At 37.5% G+C, this 24,035-nt stretch overlaps 1 protein-coding gene across 9 annotated transcripts in view; it reads right to left on the reverse strand.

Moving 5' to 3' along the window:
• The window catches only part of LOC104248151 (uncharacterized), a 72,153-nt gene that overhangs the window by 18,846 nt on the left and 29,272 nt on the right, over positions 1–24,035 (reverse strand). For all 9 annotated transcript variants that reach the window (XR_011402764.1, XR_011402763.1, XR_011402762.1 and 6 more), the window contains 20 exons: positions 22,399–22,547; positions 22,170–22,297; positions 22,030–22,087; positions 21,761–21,858; positions 9,950–10,034; positions 9,751–9,816; positions 9,611–9,670; positions 8,839–8,925; positions 8,564–8,750; positions 6,150–6,193; positions 5,941–6,072; positions 5,727–5,858; positions 5,556–5,608; positions 5,417–5,465; positions 4,437–4,495; positions 3,983–4,122; positions 3,729–3,877; positions 383–511; positions 218–303; positions 18–133 (listed from right to left, as the gene is read on the reverse strand). Coding sequence is in view for 3 of the 9 variants with exons in the window: in XM_070159964.1 (XP_070016065.1) it covers positions 18–133; positions 218–303; positions 383–511; positions 3,729–3,877; positions 3,983–4,122; positions 4,437–4,495; positions 5,417–5,465; positions 5,556–5,608; positions 5,727–5,858; positions 5,941–6,072; positions 6,150–6,193; positions 8,564–8,750; positions 8,839–8,925; positions 9,611–9,670; positions 9,751–9,816; positions 9,950–10,034; positions 21,761–21,858; positions 22,030–22,087; positions 22,170–22,297; positions 22,399–22,547 (2,007 nt within the window). In the remaining 6 variants the exon portion in view is untranslated. The remainder of the gene's footprint in view (positions 1–17; positions 134–217; positions 304–382; positions 512–3,728; positions 3,878–3,982; positions 4,123–4,436; positions 4,496–5,416; positions 5,466–5,555; positions 5,609–5,726; positions 5,859–5,940; positions 6,073–6,149; positions 6,194–8,563; positions 8,751–8,838; positions 8,926–9,610; positions 9,671–9,750; positions 9,817–9,949; positions 10,035–21,760; positions 21,859–22,029; positions 22,088–22,169; positions 22,298–22,398; positions 22,548–24,035) is intronic.

A 24,035-nucleotide genomic window follows, 5' to 3' on the forward strand; every position in this document is an offset into this window, starting at 1 on the left:
CTGATTGTGAAAATTACCAGACTGGAAATTCTCTAAGCTTCTCAAGAAAGGAAAAAAAGAACGTAGAATTCGAGCTATGCCCCCAAGTACAAGCACAAGTGTCTCATCCCATTGTTTCTGAGCTGTGTTACGACTGCAGAACCAAACATTTCACTTAAGAGAGATTGAAACAAAAACAAATAGAAAATATAGACAGCGAGTTTCAAATTTGGCATACCTATGGTGTATGAGCATATGAATTGCTTTCCCTCCACGTGTTCCAAGTTCTTTTCCCTGCCATTCTGTCTTTGAAGATGTTGCAGCCTAAGAGCAAAATATATCTTATTGGTCAAGAAAAGCTACAGGATAGTCCCTAAAATAGATTGGAGCCATTTCAACTTACCATGTGAGAAGAGCGATCTAATGTAGGTAAAACATAATTCCATAGACAATCCTCCCACATGCTCTTTGAAAGCTTTTGTCCATGGCTGCCAAGAATTTGGAAAAGTGTCCGAACAGCAGAGTTCCTAACCTGAAAAATAGATTAGGTTTACGTCCGCTACTAACAAAAGCACCAACAAAGCACATAATTTTCAGCACGGTTAGTGTTAGAGAACTAATGTATGTAGGAGGCTTAGTCCCACATCGGAATAGTAGTAGTATGTAGTGTATAGAATTTAGATATAAATAGGGCTCCTAGTATTATAGTAAGAAAATGAATATCAATAATATATTTTTCCCGTGCTATTAGAGCTTTGGTGAAAAAAGATCATTGTGCATCATTCAAGCGACATCCAGGAAGAAAGAACTTAGTCGACCCGCAATTTTCCGGGGACTTGAGAGGCTGTCAGCGACTGTCACAAGTTTCCCCTATCACCAGCGACCAAACCCCAGTCAGTCTCTCCGGCAAAGTCACCTCCATGCACCTCCACATGCAGTCATAAGTTCTGTCCTCCCGCGTCATGCGCCGGCGCGTTTGGACTGTTCCGGAAACTGTCCTTGCAGAATTGGGTTGCCTCCCCATTCCGACATCACCCATCTAGCTTCCTCTGTTGTCTGATAACTTTCTCTCCAGGCAGTCCACTTTTCCGGCAAGTACTTCTCTTTTTTTGTCAGATGTGAAATTGTTTTGTGGAAAATCAGAACTTTTTCCGGCCAAGTCAGAATCTCCGACAAGTTCAGTCATTTTTCAGTCACCTTCTAGGCCATATATTGGTGAAGATGTGTGGGTATTCACTGGACAGCTACTTGACTCGACTATTTTCAGAGGTCCTTTGAACTTTGGTTGCAACAAAATGGGAACCAATACTTTGAATAGTTGGATGATTTCTCTATCGGAGCATATTGAGTTCCTTCCGTACAAAGCACGTAAACAAACATTTTCTGAGATAGTTTCTGTTGTTCAACCAGGTAATAGGGCGAGTCATGTCTCCCAATCTTCTTCTCCCGACTTTTTAATCATTGATTCGGGCGCATCTGATTATATTTCTAGTAACAAATATCTTTTCACTACAACTTCTTACTCTCAATCACTTCCAACAATCTCAATAGCCCATGGATCTCAAATCATGGCAATAGGAATAGGTCAAGCTAGTCCACTTCCTTATCTTTGAATTCAGTTCTTTATGTTCTTGGTAGTCCTTTTCATCTCATATCCATTATACAGGAACTCAGTACGAGACGGATCATTGGTATCGGGCGTGAATCAAATAGACTTTATTACCTTATCCTTGCTAAATCATATGGACTCACATTTTGTCATGCTTCAACAGCTTGTCTTGTAAGTGATTCATCTGATTTATTACATAAATGGTGGAGACATCCCAGTTTATCAAAACTTCAGAAAGTGGTAACGGGTTTGTCTGACTTGTCCACTCTAGCGTGTGAGTCCAACCCGGGCATACTCGCTCCCATTTCCCTCGGTGTCCTGATAATCGGGCAAGCCAACTTTCACTTTAGTCCATTCAAATGTTTGGAGTCCTAGTTGGATCAGTTCTACCTTGGGATTCCGCTACTTTGTCAGTTTCATAGGTGATTATTTCAGGTATACTTGGATATTCTTGATGAAAAATTGATTTGAGCTATTTCCTATTTTCCAAACCTTTCACACTGAAATCTAAAATCAACTTGGGGTTCTATGAGCACATTACATAGCGGCAATGCCTCAGAGTATTTCTCTTATCCATTTCAGCAGTTTATGAACTCTCATGGGATCATTCATCAAACATATTGTCCATACACATCTCAACAAAACGGGTTAGTTGAAAGAAAGAATAGACATCTCATTGAGACTGCTCGTACCCTACTTGTTTGGGGGATGCGTTACTCACATCTTGTTATCTTATTAATCGTATATCATCATCAGCTATCCATAATCAAGTTCCATTCTTTATCTTGTTCTATTCTCTTTGGGAGCACGTGCTTTGTTCATAACTTTATTCCAGGAAAAAAAATAAGTTAGTTCCCCGTACTCTTAAGCTAAGTTGCTCGGACACGGGTGCGGGTGTCCGACACGGGTGCGGATCTAGAGGTCGAATCCTTCTAGTCCTATTCTACTTTTGGTGTAAAAAGTTAGCATAGAAGAAGCAGACTCTATTTTTTATGGCCTAGATTTTTTGTAAGATGATACAGATCTAGGATTTTATTTTTTCTCTTTTTTGTAACTCTGGAGACTTCACAACGTATAGTTCTCCCTTTATACATAAAAAAAAAATTGTTACCATTATAAAAAAAAGTGTGTAAAGTCAAATGATCAACTTGTAGATATTTTCACTTAGTCTCTTACTAGTCCTCGTATTAGTTACAACTGTAGCAAGCTCGGTACATATGACTAATATGCACTGGCTTGAGAGGGAGTATTGATAGTTAGTACTAACATATTATGTATAGTATCCCACTCATCGGGGAAAATATGTCTAGTGCTGTATAAACATTGTATGAAAATAGGCTATTGTAAGACACTTTAGATAACGAATATATCAATAATGTATTTTCTCCGGTGCCTTTATTTCTCACAGTCACCCGTGACAAAAGTAACTAAAACTGCAATTCTTTTAGCTGTGAGATCAGAGGTCGATACTTTTGATTACGACAGAATAAGTTTCTGACAGTAGAAACTACTGTTGTTGACAGGACAAGCAGAAATATATCAGTTTTCAAGTCTGGACCATCAGTTGTTACATAGAATATATCAAATATATTAAATTTTTGTTTTCAATATTTAAAGTTCAAAGAAGAAATAGGACAGCAGATGTTTATCAAGCAGTATAGATCACTTTGAGGAAACAAGACAATCCACAGTAGAAAATTATAGAGTAGAGAAGCATTAGCATCCTGATAGGAAGGTTTGTCTTGTTTCTAGCAAATTACTTCATAATAACAACAAAAAACATTTCCTCAGAAGGAATAGAGCTATCAATGTAAGACAATATTATCCATGTAAAGAAGGTAAAGGAAAAAAAAAACATTTATATTGCTTTCCCAAGATTTATACCATATTACATATCTTCAATAATTTGAATAGGTTCTCTAGTTTCTAGCAAATTACTTTCCCCAATCAGATATTCTAGATAGGTTTGTTTTGCTACAACAAGCCTCTCGGGATTAAAGTAGCAAATGCCTGAATTTGAACTTGTCATAAATGGACTAAAGAGAAAAGGGCTTGAAAGCCTAAAAATTAGTTGTCTATCAGCTATATGCTCAAAAAATGTAACTAGGAAAAAGTTTAATTGCACAGAAAATACAAATACCTCTGGTCTTTCATCAGCACCAAGATTTTGTAATAAAGAAAAAATTGAAAAGAGCAATTTGTCACAGTCTACAATACTCATTTGGAGTGCTTGGTCGTTAACTTTCCCAGAGAAACTTAGAGCCCGTTCTTCCTTCATTCCATTACTATCTGAAATCAGATAAACACTCAGTTTTCATCTAGAACAAGAGAAGAAATCAAAGAACACACTTTTAATAAATGGAACCAACACCTATTTACAACCCGTGGTTCTACCTGATTCTTTTTCTTCATTCTGTTTATACAGAAACCCCTTAACGATGAAATCTGTGGAAGTCCATAAAAGGCCAATTGCTGTCAAACTGATATTCAGTTCAGTGTTCTGAGCACTATATGCTCCAGTGACATCAATGCATCTGCAAAGAAATAACATTATTAAATAATGATGCTTTCGTGCCATTTGGTTTCTTTTGTCTTTCTTCTTTTTAAGTTTGTTTCTTAATTCGTACTGCTGTCTGAGAGACCCTCTTCATCGAGTTCGTTTCCATTGCTGTCTGAGAGACCTTCCCCGTCAAGTTTTCTTTTTTCTTATTTTAAACACATGCAACATGTTTGCAAATTGATCATGGTTGCCAACATTATGCACATGTAATGCTCAAAACTTCTACTGAAGCTGGAATAACTAAGAGAAGAAAAGTAGACAAAGTCCAGGAACACAAAAGTAGCTTACACATGAAGGCAGTCAGCAGGTACTGTTGAAAGGCCATCATTCATGATGACACGAAGATTCTGTGCAAGAAATCGTAGCAGTCAGTTCACATCAAAGATGCATATGTAAGCTAAAGCTTCGCTTTCAAGTATGTTACACCATTCAGAGTGTAAACATTAAGAAGGTAGAACATAGCCAATACTAATTGCATCAGTGAGCCACCATGAATTATGTCGAAGCATTCCGTCCAACCCGTCTTCTTTTGTAAAGCAATTTTAAATGTGGAAAATATTTGTATACAAAAACTATACTATAAGGTAGAGAATCAATCCAAAACTATGGTTCTCTACAAAATATAACGAATCTTCTATACATATAGAAATCTAATGGGTGCATCAAAAAGAAACTAGAAACAAGAGCAATTCTTTAACTGTACAAAGTCAGTCCTAACTCAATCAAAAGCTCCCTATTCTTCTCCTTCTATCGGACCTACAATATAACGAGTGGGCGATAGTATTCTAATTGATCTTATATGCACTGAACATAACCTAAACATCAATAAAGAAGGGAAATCAGTACCACCAACCATGTTATTTAAGCGGTATTTTAGAAGAGATGAAAGAGTAGAGGCAAAATATGAATGATTTTGGGGTTGCGCTTTACACTTTTCCTCAAAATGCCTTTAAAAAGGTAGGACAACAAAAAAGAAATTAGTCAACGAACGAAAAGAATCTGGGAAAAATGGGAAATATCAAGCCGTCTCTAAATACTTTGTTTGTTGTTAACCCTAATAACCAAATTGACATTCCTCTTTTTTGTATTGGAAAAAGAATAACATGTGTGGTGGATGCCTTGCTACTTGAGCTGGCTTGAGTCAATCAATACTAAGTAAAATAAATGGAGGAGCTGGTTGAGACAAAATCGACCCAAGCTCGCAAATCTCATGAGATAAGCCTAGTTCACTTGCACCCTCAGTTTTGTTGAGTGTTTAGCGTTGTTACCTGAAATCCAAGAGTAATGAGATCCTTCTCGGCAGCGTTTGCTACTGACCTGAAAGCATCATTTCAAGATTTAAAGTTCTCTTGACTGAAAAACTATGGCTCTAAAGACCAAAAGCAACTCAAAGTACTAGATGAGCACCTCAACAATTCAAGAATATTTGGCCAGCTATAATGGAGCTTTTCTCCATGTCTCTGAAAGAATATAAATCATTAAAAAGATAAAAACAGTAGTGAGAGAGGATCACAAGAAGAGAGTTCTGCATCTGTGAATCAGTGCTATGGAGTAAAACAGTAACTTGGATAACACTACCTCTAAAACGTGAAGAAGAATTTTGAGAGATCCAGCACGAACATCGATGTTCTGAGCTGAAGAATATAGCACTTTCAGTGGAGAAATGACAGCACACTCCAGTGACCTCAACTCTATATTCTCAGTTTGTACCTAGAGAGTTTGTCAAAAGTAAAGATTATTACCACCTAGCATGCAAAAAGTCATGACCTTTGAATGGAAGGTTAATTCTCACATCATTGCATGCACCCTGGAGCTTGGATGATGCATATTCCTGGACCTGATTAGATCCTAAAACAGCGGAAATAGATTGATCCATTGCATTCAGTGCTATAGTTCTCACATGCTGATTTGAACTATCAGTAAGCTACAAAAACATGTGGGCATTAGAACAAAAATAACAAATGCAACCATAACATTTTATGAAATTAGGGATTAGATTACCTCAATAAAGTGGCAAATAACTTCATTCCATAATGGTCCCACCCCTGTTATAGAAGATTACCATAATTTAACTGTAACGAGAAAAGATAATGAAAATTTGAAAAGGTTAAACATACAGATGCAGCAGAATGTGTGTGTGTGTGTGTATTTTTGAAAATTGCAGCTAAGTGTATGTTAATAGATTCTTGACAAATATTTGAGATTATTAGCCTTCCGTTTGGCCATAGATTTTGCCAAAAATTTTTCCAAAAAAAAATTGGCAAAACATGTTTGTTTATAGATTTTATCCATGTTTTGGCAGATTTTGAAAACAAAATTTCCAAATCCCAAAACTAGCTCTAGACCTTCTTATGTGGTTGAAGGAAAGGATGTTGTCTCCTTATGTAGCCTTGGGCAATCAACTTCATGAGCTAGCTTTTGAGATTGAGTTTGGCCCAAGGTCCATTTTATAAAACATTATATCGGAGACAGATCCACTACTTCTTTCTATGTTTACAAAATAAGCAAACTGAAGTTGGTTTCTCCTCCTTGAGGTGGACGGAGCCGGTTAGAATATCAAGGGAATACTTGTCTTGATTCTGATTCACTGACTTGAATAAGGGAAATATTGTAGAATATTCTATAGGATACCTTATGAATTACAAAACATTCCTCTGCTATCAGTTTTCAATACTATACAGACTATCAGTTATCAGCTTTCATTTTCAATTTCAGATTTCAGTTAAATGTCAACTATCAAATTATAAAATGTTATATAAGGGTATTATTGCATTCCATATTTTTATTAAGCAAGTTTTTCAGGACAGCATAAGGGGTAGTCAATGAGACTTACTGAGTACCATGACAGTGATACTTAACCTTCGGGCATCTACTTACTATTGTGTAGAGCTAGTACCTAACCTTCGGGCGTCAGGGACGAGATGTTTGGCTAGTACCTAAACTTTGCAGATCCAGTTGGTGAGCTCCGCTTCTTCTAGCGGTAGCCAATTTTCGGTTTCAGATACATTGGTTAATCTTTATTTTGATTCCGAGGATGCCCCACACATTTGTGTACCTTGCTCTTTATCAGATCATTATATGAATTCGGATTCAATTACATAATTTACCTTGCTCATTATAAAATTGTGATATAAATTCAATGTTAAAAGCAATTCAGTCAGCGAGTTCAGAGTTCACTCGCTGGGTAGTACGGGTTGGTTGTCAATATGTTCCACCCCAGTTTAGGGACATTGACTTATTTGTCAAAGCCCAAGCCCATGGCATGTATTATCCGCTTCGGTCCAACAGACCTCGCGGATTTGCTTCTTGTGCCCTTGAATTGAAGAAAAAAGGAGTGATCAAGAGAAGTTGTCCCTCATGATCAATCTGAATTGAAGTGCTACCAACTCTTCTTGAGGATTAAGTAAATAACAACGATGTCTACATCATCCTACGCTCGTCATCATCGAGCCCAAAAGAGCATAATATGTGAACTTGTCCTATGCCTTATAAAGCTCTTCACTTTCCTCTTCCATTTTAATATGGGATTCGCCTAAGGTATCATGTGCACCCCTTCTTCGGAAGCATGCTAACGAAGAAGCCTGACAGTCCTTCTCTTTAATCCACCCTCATCGGCCCACCCTCTGTCATGGGCGTAAGATAAAAGGAGCACCACTTGTATATTATTACTTCATCAAATCAATGAGAAGTTTTTTCTCTTTTTGCATACATGAACAATAAAACAGATGACATGCAGGTCAAGTCATGCAATATCAATATACATTTTTTACTTTGGACGTCTCCAAACATATCCTAGTCTTCAACTTTTAAGCCAACTTATATGCACCGGGTGGTCATGACTATGAATAACAAAACAATCTGGAAGGCTAAAGTGGGTGTAGTCTGAACATTCCCCAAGTAGGCTCTTCCAGAGATGTGTCTCATAGCTCATGTACGCTTTAGTTTTTCTTTTCTTTTAATACCTAGAATTTTGAAGCAGAAGTTGGAAACAGCAGCATATACCATAGAATTCTGCAGGTACTTGTTGAATAATATTATCCCCATTGTCAAGTGACCACCACTATAAAATTGTAGGTCCATATTACCTAAAAGTTTAAACTATTAAAAAGGACACACTTCCATTTACTTAATTATATTTTCAACAACCACGATAATGACAAGGAAGTCAAAAACATTTACAGCTTACCTGATAGCTAAAATATCTTATCCTATAGCATTTCAGTTGCAATGCATCCTCTTAGTTTAATCAATTTTAGAACAATAAATAGAGAAATAAATAAGTAACCAATTATACGTGATGGCACCTTCCAAAAAATTGAAACAGATAGTTATAAACTAGGAGCATAATGCATGTTTCATGCGTAACAACAGATAGGGAAACAAAAAACATAGGAAAAATAGTTGTCAGGACATACTATGCATGTTATTGACTAGGATCGATAACATTCTTTCTACTGAGAAACAGATGCTTCCACTTTTTTGACTTGACGGTGGGCCAAAGCTACTCACAGCTGCAGACATACACTGATGTGACAACTGACGTAGAGCAGAAAGCAGTGACTTGACAGCAGCTACATGCATCAGAGCAGAGCTCTCAAACAGCTTCATAAAGAAGTGAACTTTTGAATTTATATACAAATGATAATAAGTTAAACAGTGAAAATGAGAAGAAAAAGGGGAACTCAAGCACCTGAGAATTTAAGGAAGAAAGAATATGAAAATCACTATATTGACCAGAAGAATCTCTTGTGAGCTTTGGCACAGCTGTGGAGACCTCCTGCATCATGGTAATTAAAGTGCATGAACAAGTAGATTTTTCAGCCTTCGGTGGTGACACATACAGCCATAATGATATGGACAGCTAGTAAATTTTGAGAGGTAAGAGTTGTAAATTATAGCTCATACTGTATTTTTAGGCTGCTATGTCATTCCAGAACCCATTAATTGTTTGCTTGTAGTAATAGAGAGAAAACCTGAGAGCTACTGAAATATTCTGTTTGTTCCCCTTACTCAAAATTATAGCATTATATTTATCTTTTCCACGTTTCACTCATAACTAGACTGTTTCCGCTGAGAAAAGAAAGGGCAGCCCGGTGCACTAATCTCCGCTACGCGCGGGGTCCGGGGAAGGGCCAGACCACAAGGGTCTATCGTACGCAGTCTTACCCTGCATTTCTGCAAGAGGTTGTTTCCACGGCTTTCCGTTGAGAGAGCCAATGAAAATTAAAAGAGGCCATAACTCAAAAGGATACGAAGTAAGCATCAGGAACTGCATTTTTCTACTAGATTTTCATTTGAATAATTCGAAGCTTTTCTATACTACAGTGTAAGTAACTCTCTAAGGACACTAGCCTATTAGTGTTGAAGTAGGTCAATTCAATTTTAGAGATTGGTCCAATCAATCTCCAAAAATAATAATTGAAGATAAACTAGCCCTTTCCTTTGTTGACATCCAATATTACCTGTGTAGTTGCATGTGGAGAATGAATAGTTCGGTCAAGAGAAGCTAGAGTCTCCAGTACCTGCACATATTTAGCAAAAGCAAATATTAGGAGCTTGCAGTTCTAACTTTTCGGTAGATGCAGATGGTGGACCAACTCACCAAGCTCCATGAAGGACCTAAAACATTATGCAGTCGATGAGATATGTTGAAAAGTGTTCTTAGTGCCTGAGATACAGAAGCATCAATAATAACACCATAAGTTTCTCAAAACCCATACATCATGAAATAAAGTTGGCTCTCCAAAAGTAAAATGTCAAAGAAATTTGCAATAGCTGCACACACGACAAACAACAAATACCTGCACATTCTTAGGAGTAAGGACAATAGTTTCCTTTGGCTCAAGCAATGCTTCTGACCGCTTAGACCCAGGAGATTGCACCACACTGTAGATTGTTAATAGCTTATTAATTCAATGAATTGCACAGAACGTTTTCAAAGAAATACTAGAACATATGATCAAACATTATTATAACTATATGCAGCTTAATGTGCAGATTTAGCCAACAAAAAAATAAATAATTACCTACTTCTGCACGAATTTGTGCAATTAGTTGAGCAGCTGAAGTCATTAGGCTACAGACTGCAATTCCTTAAGTGAGGGTTCCTATAATCACTACATCAATTGTTTCTCTGAAAACTTACGACAGGGAGAGGATAGCTCATCATTATCTTTTAGTAGCTTGGCTATCTACATAATCCACCATTATTTCATTTCTGGGGTGAGGGTGTCAATGGAGGGCACGTGCCATCCTTGGCCTTCAACAAAAAAATAAAAGGAAACTTGGCCTTACTTTTTGCATTCGAATTTTTCCCTCAACTTTAATTGAACAACTTTCTTGATTAGGAATAATCACGCGTAAAACCTTCCTTGAAATAAGATAGGAGTAAAAGTGGTCTTCTGAATTATTTAATTACTTCAAGTTCTAACATGATAGGACTACTTCCTAAAAGTCAATAACCATATGTAAAAGGTTGGTTTAAGAACAAAATATCTTCAACCTATTTTTACCTATGGTGCTTGGAACTCTCCGAAATTGTTGCCGCAAACGTGTCGGATCATTCAACAAATGCACTACTTTTGGAAGAACCGACATGCACCCGACGGCGTTTTTAAAGAGTCCGAGCAACATAGATTTTTACAGCTATTTAACAACTTAAAGGTCTATGAATAATATTATAAGTAACTAAACATAATGAATATGACTCCTAAACATCTTTCCTTATTCCATCAAATGTACTTGGTGACTATCAAATTAGACTCAGGACCAATGATGGTGAAATATACTAGAGAGACAAGTAGAAATTTTTATAACCTAATAAGCTATAAAATACAGTTTACAACTTTATGTGAGAGGTAACCGGGGAAAAAAAAAAAGAAAGAAAGAAAGAAAAGAAGACTACCGATACACAATGAAGAAAGATCAAGAATTCAATTCGTTTTGTCAGTGGTGCTCAGCTTCTTCTGAATACAAATGACATTTTTATAAGTAATTTTTCAACAAGGGACAAAAATAAATTAGATTATATATCAAGTTGACATGGTGTTAATAAGCAAAGTTGAATGAAAGATATAGTTTATTAATTCAAAACTGAATCAAATAATAGTCATATTTTAGAATAACATTTATCAATCTATTATATTAGTGAAATAATGAAAGCTGAATTAACCATTATTTACAAAATAAGTAAGGAAAAGTTTAAAATTAAATAGTCCATTAAGGTGGCTCAGTTATTACAACAACAACAAACCTAGTGTATTCCCATAAGTGGGATCTAGGGAGGGTCCTACCTTGTGCAGGTAGAAAGGTTGTTTCCGCTAGATCCTCGGCTCAAGGAAAACATGAACTCAGCAGTAACGAAAAGGAAATACAGTAGTGAAGAAGCCATGGGAAAAGAAGCAGTAATAATGGCAAGATATTAAGAAAACCGAAGCAAGAGAAACAATAGATCGTAATAGAAATCTAAGAATAAAACTATAAGAGAATGATACTACAACTACAAGACCGAAAAGGAGTAACAACCGCAAGATAACGTAAGGAGTACGCTCGGCTGCCTCCTAACCTTCTACCCTAATCCTCGACCTCCACACCCTCCTATCAAGGGTCATGTCCTCGGTAAGCTGAAGATGTGTCATGTCCTGCCTAATCACATCTCCCCAATATTTCTTCGGCATGCCTCTACCTCTACACATCTCCGTTACTTTCATTATTTGAACATGAGAGTTTTTGACTAGCCAATATTCCATCTCATACAACATAGTCGATCTAACAACCACTCTGTAGTACTTACCCTTAAGTTTTGGTGGCACATTTTTATCACACAAGACAATGGATGCGAGCCTTCACTTCATTCACCCCGCTCCAATACAATGAGTGACATCATAGTCAATCTCCCCGTTACCTTGAATAATCGACCCAAAATACTTCAAACTTCCTCGCTTGGGGATGACTTATGTATCAAGCCTCACCTCCACGTCAGCCTCATGGGTTACGTCACTGAACTTACACCCCAAGGTGGCGCATTATTCTAAGAAGTAATTGAAAGCAATAGATAAAACCAAAAAGCATGCACAACAAAGGAAGGAATAAATTGCCATATGGAAAAGGAGATGAAGTGAAACTATTGTAAACTCAATTAGCACATCATTTAAAATGTGAAATGGAGGGGGAAAATGAAATCTGTAGCTTAAGACCCTTCATCTTTCAATAGAAAAACTTTTTTTGTTTAACTTTGTGACAAGACAACAAAAACATCATCAATGGTGAGAGAACCTTCCATCACCTCGACATGCGACACAACCAGCTACCTTGTTACACCTTTCTCTATAAATCAAAACAAAAGAAAATGAAAAGAAACAATTTTACTCCTTCCATTCAAAAGAATGACATTATTACTACTTATGAAATCAAATAATTCTACCGTCGACTACAATTTTCAAAATTATTTTTAAAAAATTTCACTATAAAGATTGTGATTCATAATACTTTTTATGTTCGATAAACTCCCTTGGTCACATTTTATGTGAGAGTATGTGACTGACAGTGATTTTAAGAAATAAAGGATAGACTTTTGAAATTTAAGCTAAATCTATGCAAAGTACAAGAATTGCCCTTACTACCAATAATTAAATGAGTTATGGTGAGAGTTTCACATGTCTTTTCACCTCCTCACTCCTTGTAAAAGAATGAGCTTTTATATTCTAAATAGTTCCAACATCATTAAGGGTAAAATTAGGGAGCTAATTCTAAATAGTTCCAAATAAAGAAAGGTGTCAGCTTTTGGGGACAGACTAAAAATGAATGTGTCCAATAAAATGGAACAGAGGAAGTATCTTACAAAAATAAGAAATTGATTTCAGAATTCATAAAAGAAGATTAGAAGTATTGACCCTTATACTATGAATCAGTCATTCCTTCTGAGGCAAACTTCTTTTGTTACTTCCCTCTTTATAACTACTCGGTCCATAAAAAATTGAATGTTTTACTTAACTAGGAAAAGATATTAAGAGCTTGGGTTGGAAAAATTGTACCTTTTTAGCCACTGTTATAAAAAATATATTGTATCTTTTGAGAAGAAATTTCCAAAAGGGTTGTGAAAGTAGAGAAAAGACTACAGATTTTGATGTCCCAAAATGATTATTAGAGTGTCAACAACAAGAGCAAGTGACATTGGTTGAAGTTCTATATGAATATGCATCATCGAATTCCGCTGAAGAGTCGAAGACTTAGAAGAAAGATATGATCGAGTATACTCAACTAGTGTGAAAATCCTTCCACGAGCTGGGCCTAGGTAATATTTTTTGGGGTTCTTTACATTTATACCCCTAACTTTAGCATCCTCTTTTGATTTACATCATACTCTCCTCCTTTTTTCGAACGACTTATACACTTATCTAATCATTTCTTTGTAAATCATGAAATAGTTCACTTCACAAGGGGCATAAATAGGAATTAATTATTAAAACAAACAATGGTTGGAAGAGGAGGATTAGGAGGAAAAGTATTTCATTTTATTTTCACCGATAACGGCTCAATATAATTGCATTGCTTCTCTAGAAAAAGAAATGTATAGTTTTGCAAGTGCAAAATGATGTCCTTCAATGTGATAAACTCAAACAAGAGTCTCCACGAACCGTAAACACCATTAGAGTTTGGAGATGCATTGATTCGGCGGCCAAGCACTAGAGCCCTCTTTCCATTTCTTTTTTCTCCCCATTTTTTCATTTTCCTATTGATGCAGAATCTTTGAGAAGGATATTTATGTAGAGTGTACCCTCAAGGAAAAACCAATTGCAGTACCTATAGAAACAATTTAGTAAACTCGACTTGGTTTTTCCTTCCTTATTTCCCTGCACCTTATCCTCATAAAAACTTTTTACCTCCGTTGCCAACATAAATATTGCTACTTTTCAATCAACGATTGTAGCCAAGATTACAAGAGGTAACCATATATCACTAACTTTTTTTGAAACTCATGTAGCCGCTCATGAAGTGAAGATTACACTTGTTGAGATTTGTAAATTCTTTATTTTCTTGCTGATTGATTTATTCCTCTGCCAACAAAGATTTCATGCCGCTTCAGTTATCAAGCTTACCTCTTATTTCTTTGTACGCCTGTATATCTTCTTTGTTCCCAAATTACCCTAACTGGATAACTTCATCAGCCTTCTACAGTTTTAATAAGTTGATTTCATGTTTATTATACAATTTTAATTAAACAACATAAACCTAGTTGCCTAAGAGAACAAGGCTTCTAATCGAAACTCGCGATTTGCACTGTCAGACAACAACAGCAACAACAACAACAAAGCGATTATAATCCCACAAGTGGAACCTGGGGCGGGTAGTGTGTACGCATACCTTACCTTTACCGTGAATGTAGAGAGGTAGTTTCCGATAGAACCTTGGCGTAAGGAAAGATGAAAATAAAACAGTAGCAACAAGCAATAACGACAACAAGATAATAAGAAAATGAGGCGAAAGGAACAACATGTAGGGACAGAAATATAACAATAACAGAACAAAAGATTGACAATAATTTCACCGGAAATTTGCACCGCTAGACGATTGACGTTTAAATTCATAAATCCATATCTCCTCAATTTATATTTCCTTTAAATTTGAATGCAACAGTTATGGAGAGATCATTTGAGATACTAAGAGAATCAAACCAATAAAAAAATTGCCGAGATGAGGTATTGTTTGAACCATGTAATCAATAATGGACGAAAACAATTGTCAAGGCAATGCTTGATGAATTTCTTCCTCCACCTCATCGTCCTTCCTTCAAATCCTCTTTTTCCACAAAAAATAATAATAATAATAATAATAATAATTATTATTATTATTATTATTATTATTACAATAACAACATACCCAGTATTATCCCACAGCGTGGGATTTGGGGAGGGTAGTGTGTACGCAGACCTTACCCCTACCTTGTGAGGATAGAGAGGTTGTTTCCAATAGACCCTCGGCTCAGGAAAGCATAAGCACCATATTAATGAAAATATTGACAAGAAGGGATAGTACCAAAAAGCCATATAAAAGCAAAATAAAAACAAAACAAGATAGTAAGGTGATCAACAATGAAAGAAAACAATGGTTAGCCATAAAAACTTACTATCAATAGACAGCGAGAATGCGTGTCAATATTACTGTTATGAACACTCTAGACTACCTACTCTATTACCATAATCCTCGACCTACATACCTTCCTATCAAGGGTCATGTCCTCGGTCAGCTGAAGCTACGCAATGTCTTGCCTAATCACCTCTCCCCACCTCTTCTTTGGCCTACCTCTACCTCTCCGTAGGCCCTCCAATGTCAACCTCTCACACCTCACCGGGGCATCTGTGCTCCTCCTCACATGACCAAACCACCTAAGTCGTGTGTCCTCAATAGGGACCATATCCACCTTGTCGCGAATAACCTCATTTCTAATCCTATCTAACCTGGCGTGCCCGCACATCCATCTCAACAACCTCATCTCTGCTACCTTCATCTTCTTGACATGAGCGATCTTGACTGGCCAACACTCAGCCCCATACAACATCGTTGGTCTGACCACCAATCTGTAGAACTTACCCTTAAGTTTCGGTGGAACCTTCTTGTCACATAAAGCACCGGAAGCGAGTCTTCATTCATCCATCCCGCCCCAATATGATGTGTGACATCCTCATCAATCTCCCCACCCCCCTGAATAATAGACCTAAGGTACTTAAAACTTCCTCTCCTAGGGATGACCTACGAGTCCAACCTCACCTCTCGTTGGGTCTGCCTCCATACTTCCAAGATCTGCCTCCATACCTCTAATTGCGCGTTCACACCGTCTCGCGTTTCGTCAATCAATACAATATCAACTGCAAATAGCATGCACAACAGCACCTCCCCTTGAATGCGGCACGTCAGTACGTCCATCGCCAGAGCAAACAAAAAAGGGCCGAGTGCCGACCCTTGATGCAACCCCATCATAACCGGAAAATGGTCCGAGTCCCCACCCACCATCATCACTCGGGTCTTTACTCCATCATACATGTCCTTAATCAACCTAACGTAGGCAACAGGTACACCTCTAGCCTCCAAACATCTCCACAAAACCTCCCTCGAAACTTTATCGTACGCCTTTTCTAAGTCGATTAACACCATATGCAAGTCCTTTTTTCTCTCTCTATACTGCTCCATCAATCTCCTAACAAGGTGGATGGCTTCTGTAGTCGAACGCCTCGGCATAAATCCAAACTGGTTCTCGGAAATAGACACATTTCTCCTCACCCTTAGCTTTACGACTCTCTCCCAAACTTTCATAGCATGGCTAAGCAGCTTGATACCCCGATAGTTATTGCATTTTTGGATATCACCCTTGTTCTTGTATACAGGAACCATCGTGCTCCACCTCCACTTTTCGGGCATCTTCTTCGTTCTAAAAATGACACTAAATAACCTAGCGAGCCACTCCAAGCCTGCCTTGCCCGCACTCTTCCAAAAATCCACCGGGATTTTATCTGGCCCAGTCGCTTTGCCGCTGCTCATCTTACGCATAGCTCCTCAACTTCATCAACTATAATCCGCCTACAATACCCAAAGTCACAACGACTCCCGGAGAGTTCCAAATTACCAGTACAATGCTCCTGCCCCCCTCCTCGTTCAGAGACTATGGAAGTAGGTCTGCCATCTCCGCCGGATAAGCCCCTCACCCAACAAAACTCTACCTTCTTCGTCTTTGATGCACTTCACTTGGTCCAAGTCACGCGCTTTCCTTTCTTGCGTCTTGGTTAACCTGAACAACCTTTTATCCCTACCTCGACCCTCGAGTTTCTCATACAAACGACTAAAAGTTGTAGTCTTGGCCGCCATAACTGCTAGCACTGCCTCTTTCTTAGCCAACTTATAATGCACCCTATTCGCCCTTTCCTCTTCGTCTACACTTTCCACTAGCTTCAAATACGCTACTTTCTTGGATTCCACTTTTCCTTACACCTCTCCATTCCATCACCAGTCTCCTTTGTGACCACCAGAGTAACCCTTTGAGACCCCTAATACCTCTCTCACGGCTTCTCTAATGCACTGCACAACTGTGGTCCACATAGAGCTTGCGTCCCCGCTACTCCTCCAAGCCCCCATAGTCAACAGCTTGACCCCCAACTCTTGCACTTTAGGTTTCGTCAAGGCTCCCCACTTGATTCTATGTTGGCTATACATCGCCCTCTTCCTCCTCTTCCTCGTGATCTCAAGGTCCATGACCAAGAGCCTACGAAGGGTCGAGAGGTTCTCACTCGGGATGACCTTGCAATCCGTGCAAAAACCTCTATCGAACTTCCTATAGGGTATAATCAATCTGAGTCTCGGCCACCGAACTCCGAAAGGTGACAAAGTGCTCCCTCTTCTTCGAAAAACTCGAGTTCGCTATCACCAAATCAAATGCTCAAGTAGAGTCCAGCAGACAAATTCCTCCTTCGTTTCTATCTCCAAAACCAAAGCCACCATACACATCATCATAACCCCCCCGACCTCGCTCCAATGTGGACGTTGAAATCTCCTCCAATGAAAAGTTTCTCGGTATGCGGGATACCACGCACCATCTCATCTAAATCCTCCCAAAAATGCCTCTTGACTTCCTCATCCAAGCCTGCTTGGGGTGCGTGCGCACTGATTATATTCAAAGTAAAACCTCCAACAACTAGCTTAATAGTCATCAGCTTGTCATTCACCATCCTAACCTCCACTACTAGTTCACGGAGGTCCTTATCAACCAAGATACCTATCCCGTTCCTGCTCCATACCCTCCCAGAATACCGTAGTTTGAAACTGTCCACATCCTGCGCCTTATCTACTACCCACCTAGTCTCCTGTACACAAGCTATATTAATCTTCATTTTCTCGAGAATCTTCGCTAACCTACAGATTTTCCAGTCAAAGTTCATATGTTCCAAGACCCCACTCTCAACCTAGTAACTCCCTCAGGCCTCTCCCCACCCCCACCCCCCACCTCCGAGGACAAGACCTTACCCTACCATTGTTCGCCAAAGCCACTATAATAATAATAATAATAATAATAATAATAATAATTATTATTATTATTATTATTATACAATTCAAATTTTCTCCCTTAGAAAAAAAACTCTTTATGATTTTGTTAAATTATCAATAGGTTGGGAGCAAATTGTAAAACCAAATATGATAGGGTGCAAAATAAAAGAATGTACATACATTAGTGATGCAAAATGCGAAGAACTCTAATCATTCACCCACCTTGCCCTACACACTACTCAAAATGCCAACCAACACCATTTCCAATTTCATCTACTAAAAGCATAGTAAGTTCAAACCATATTTTATTATCCCCGCCTTGATAATAGCCCTTTTGTTCGGGTCATTTGATACCCCTCACAGTCCAATTGATAGTTTTATCATTCACAACTACTTCTTTACCCTTCCTACCGTCCTTGATTTCTTACCTTGTTTGTTCCTCTCATCCTTCCGTGTGCCACCTCTCATACACTACCATGTTGCCCCCCTTATGTTGTACTCCACCGACCCCTCTTTCTCCCTCCATACATCTTCACTGCCATCCCCACTAAGTCCTCATTACTCTCGTTTTATATAAGCAGGAGTTTGATGACTTTATTCTCTTTGTCCTCAAAAGAGCTCCCAAGAATTCTCCAAAGTTAAGGTAATTTTCCATGCCCAATTGGCCAATTTCCTCTTCCCATTAATGTTGCAAACCTTTGGACATTCTTCTTTACCTCCACAATAGCCTACTATCAATTATCATTCTTCCTTTGCACAATCATCTTAACCAACTTATTTCCACCACCTAACTCCACCAACTAAAGATTCTCTTGACCTTATGGAACAACCATAACGGCCAAAGATCTCCTTGAATAAACTTAGACTGTTTTCGTGCATTGAGGGCTGGTGGACGACCCCTACCTTTTCATCTTGGTACGATAGCCCCGTCCATGTTGCCTCGAGTTGGTTTCGGTAGATTATCTACGTTTTCAATTATCATATGCCTAGATTTGATTGTCACGATAATATAGACAGAAAGGGAGTCATTGATTTTCAAGCCCCTTCTGAGGCACAACGACTCTTCCTCTATTATCAAGATTTTTCCCCGTTTCAAGGGTCATACGAGCTTCTTGGATTTTCTAGCCCCCTAGAGCAAAGGTTGCCCCTTTTATTACCATCGTAGTCTCCCTCAAAAGACTCCATTTTCCTCAACGTGATGATCAGAACTTTTTTTCACTTTTTGTGGGTGTGCATTGTTTTTGCTAGTGAACTGGTTTAACTTGTTTTGTCAGACCTATACACTAATCCAAGGGCATACATGTCTTTTTTCTTCTTTTATAGATTCCTTCCTCGCCATTACTTCTAACTCCCAAACATCTGCTTTTCCTCCACTTGCCATTACCGGCTCATCCACCATAGCTAAGAGTATTCCAACCTCTTTCATCACCAACTCTTTCATAGCTAAGAGGACAATGGCGATTAGTAGACATTGATATAAAAAAGACGAATTGAGCAATTTTAGCCAATGCAGCGAACATATCACCATTATCAAAGTCCAAGTATCTGAGTATATCTTTTCGCAACTAAATGAGCAATTTTAGCTACGGGAGTGAATATATCACCATAATCAAATCCAAATATCTTTCATCACCATAATCAAGCCCAAATATCTGAGTATATCCTTTGCAACTAAATAAACCTAAGAAAATATAACTTTAATATTGAATGTATTGTTAGAATATCACTAGAATATGTGCCTAGATACATATAGGTCTAGCTCGGTGTACTTTAAGAAGGAAAATCTTATAAAATATTCTATAGGATATCTTAGGATAATATATATTTAATTATAAGAAAATTCTCATCTTTTTTATTACCGTAGAGATTCATCGCCTCCCATGTGTACGTAACATGACACTCCTATTATAGGAAAACCTCTTGCACATTGTTAATTAAACTAATGGAAAGTTTATTTCTATTGTCACGTGACGTAAGAGCCTCTACATCTTCATAGAGACTCAAATAACTTCTACCATTGACCGGCTTGTCTAGCCAACCCAACCAAAGTTTTCTTCTGTTCTTCTTTCAATCGGTGTATGGCATTGTTCCTCAACAGTGACCATCACTGCTACTTTCTAGATGACCATTCAAACGTGATGCCTCTCTCCAAAGAGATAAGTTGCATCAAGCACAAAGTGAGGAGCAACACCAATCATTGGAGAGAGGAGGGTTGTGGTTGCCAGAAATAGAAAATGAGGAAGAACAACATTAGCCAAGTAGGCGAAGTTAGCATGCTCATATATGGAAGCTACTTGAGATATTACCAAAATCTAAAAGTTTGATATCTTGTTAAAGGGGAGAAGAACTTCTTATTGACTCTATCTTAAATATCAACGTAAATGAGAATTTCCTTATTAAGAGTCATAGCTATGTACATTACGTTAGGTATCCATTCTTCATGTCTAGTTAGATAAGTAATATCAATATTAATGAAAAATGCGCTTAAGCCCTAGAGCGAAGCGTAAAATATGTTGAGTGATTCGCCCGGCTAGCAGGCGCTTCAGTGTCGTCATCAAGGCTCTAAGACATACTTTTCCTTGCCAATGAGCGTAATCCTAAAGAGGTGATGTGAAACAATTTCTTGATCCATATATTTGTTATTCATGCTTATAATTATTAGTCTTGGGATATATTTGTATTTTTTTCTCCATTTATGGCTTTCTTCATTAAATCCACGTTTTATTTACGTTTTTGACCTTTGATAACACTCATAAGTAAATAGTTTACAATTAAATAAAAATATCCCAACATTTCCCATGGAATATTCTTGTAATATTTTAGGGGTAAGGTCTGCGTACACACTACTCTCCCCAGATCCCACTTGTGAGATTCCACTGGGTTGTTGTTGTAAGATTAATTAATCTGTACATATTTGAATCTAGGCACATATTCTTTTAATAATCAGCAACGACTCTTTCCTATTTTAGGACATGTGTATACACTTTTAAGAACAGCAATGGCTTAAGGGAATAATCAATGTTGTACAATTTTCTTAAAATTTTAATATGATAAAACCCACCCCTAGACCCCCTACCCAGGAGGCAAACATTAGCACTGTACTCCCTTGCTAATTCGAACCCCCATGGTTGAAGGAGGAAGGCCATTTCCTCAAGGCTAACCCTCCCTTGTAGATAACCAAGCAGTACATTCTTCCCCAATTCTGTTCTTCCCTTCACTTCCTCTAAAAGACATTATTTTTTCTGGATATTGTGCAAGACATTTTGAAGCTAAAGATAACCAATTGCCAAGTCATCTTTGAGACCCTTGGTTTTGGCTTGACAATTACGGTAGTAAACAAGCGACTGATTAGGATGCACATACGACAGTTTCGAAGAACTAAGCATATAGAAAGTGCAAGTGTCGGCAGGCACCTTGAGAACTTACAGAAGATTAAAAAGCATGATTAATGAATGAGAAAATAACCTCTACAAGATTCAATGTCCAATCAATTATGAAGGAAGAAAAGGTTCAGTAAATTTATTTCATAATAAGTAAAGAAAGTTGTGGCTAAAACTGGAAAAGTTTGCATTGGAATTTACCTCCTCTTCTCAACTTCAACAGGTATGCCAATTGTGAATTTGCAAAGGGATGCAAGGAAAGAATTTAAAGGCTCTACAGCATGAAGAATTCCACAGGCCTGAGCAACAAGAAGTTCTGATCATCATCACAAATTGGAGAAAACTAAGCAGTTGGTCAAGAACATAACACCAATCCCTCTTGCTCTCAAAAGTTGTACAAAAGTCAACTAGAGGCCAATTTTGCAGGAACTCATACAATAGGAAGAAATTTAAATTTGACCAAATATTACCTGAGTAAATGCTTGATAGCCTTTCAGTATTTCCAAAATAATAGCCTCTCCCTGAGACCTACAATGTACATCACAGGTGAAAATAAGTACATATAGCATTTTCTTGAAGGTTCATTCATAGACATGAAAATTTTACATACTTTGCCAAGATGAATGACAAAGCATCAAGAATGGTCAACCACAGAGAATCAACCATTGATACACAAAGAAGTGCAGTTCTCCCAGTGAGTTTTGCTGGTGGATCAGATTCACATCTTGGAGAGTCAAGCTGGTCACACCAAGACAACAAGTATGTCATGTGACTAGTTGCCTTTCAGAATAATTATATCACTACAAGACAAAATATGAAATAGCAACTCCACTAATTACCTCACCCACGTCAACTGCCTCATCTGTTAAAGTAGCCACAGTGAAAACGACTCCTAGTAGGCCCTCAATTGCTAAAGTTATTGCATGTGCTTCACTTGCAACTAAAACAGCAGCATTGGATGCGTCGCTATCTAAGCTCCACTCAATCCCTACCAGCCATATTGCTTAGTGATTAGTGTTAGTAGTTAAAATAAAAAATGCTAGTGAGACAAAGATAAGGGTGAGCAAGGTATAACAGAGGGAATTGACTCCCAGCCCCACATCCAATTGGAGCTCTAAGTCTAACCACCTATCAAAAGGAGGACAAAAACTGACAAAAGAAAACCTAAAACATCCATTTATTGCTCTGAAATAGGAACCGAAATGGCATTTAGTTTTACTTAGAATTTTTACATCATAAGAGCTTGTTTGGCGAAGTTGTCAAAAACTGTTTATTTTAAGAAGTGTTTTTGTTTAAAAGTGCTTTTCGAAAAAGTACTTTTGGAGAGTAGTAGTTTGTGTTTGGCCAATTCATTTGAAAAGTGATTTTTGCAATATTTGATAAGCAAATTGTGTTTGGCCAATCTTTTCAAAAAGTACTCTTGATTGTCAAATTACGAAAAAGCGCAGTAAATGTTCAGTTAACAATTAGTATTATTTAAAAGGGAGAAATGAATTTAAATATTTATTATAAATAATTTGATTAATTTTTTACATAATTAAAATATAAAACATAAAGTAAACTTATATATTAGAGATATTAATCAATATAAAATATAGTTATCCAAAGCAATAGTATTAAGTATATGGTATTATTATAACAAAAACAAAACAAAAAACACCAATGAAATCTCACAAGTGGGCTATTGTTTGCATGATGATTCAAATATATCAAGATACATCATTCAATATAAAAATCTAATCCATAAATCCTATATAAAAGAAGAGATTTATTTACTATAATAGAGAGACTATTTTAAAGAGGAATATGAGAAGGAGAACAAAGATATGATAAAAAAAGGAGGGGGGGGGGGGGATGGTAGAAACAAAAAGGAAAAACGAAAAGGGAAAGGTTAAATTAATGAAGGATAATTTGAGAAATATATTTATCTTGAAAAAATTAATTTTCTGCTTCTGATTCTTGGAATAAGTTAGAATTTGTAGTTTCTTCCCAAAAGCAGAAAAACTGCTTCTAGTGCTACTCAAAAGCACTTCTACTTTTAGGTATGTTGCTTGTATAAGGGAGATTTTCCTCTAAGCAGTAAAATTATTTAACCTATCGGAAACAGTCTCTCTGCCCTTCCAGGGTAGGGGTAAGGCTGCATACATCCTATCCTACCCTCCCCAGACCCCACTTGCGAGATTATTATGGGTGGTGGTTATTGTTGTTGTTGTTGTTGTAAAATTATTTAACTTATCAAAATAAAGAGTGACCATTTACACTTCAGGACACTCCAGCATTTACTTCACCATATTTAAGTAATCATTTATAGGAATGATTAAATTGTTGAGTCAACTGAAGCCGCTAAAAGTAATTGATGTAATCAGGAATCCTGTATAACTCATTCGAACTAATCCACAAATCAAACAAGTTAATTTTCAATGTCTAAAAGATTTTATGTTCCCCTCTCTACCAACAATTAGCTGATGATGCAATT

This window comes from Nicotiana sylvestris, chromosome 10 (assembly GCF_000393655.2).
Source record: "Nicotiana sylvestris chromosome 10, ASM39365v2, whole genome shotgun sequence".
Classification (NCBI taxonomy): domain Eukaryota; kingdom Viridiplantae; phylum Streptophyta; class Magnoliopsida; order Solanales; family Solanaceae; genus Nicotiana; species Nicotiana sylvestris.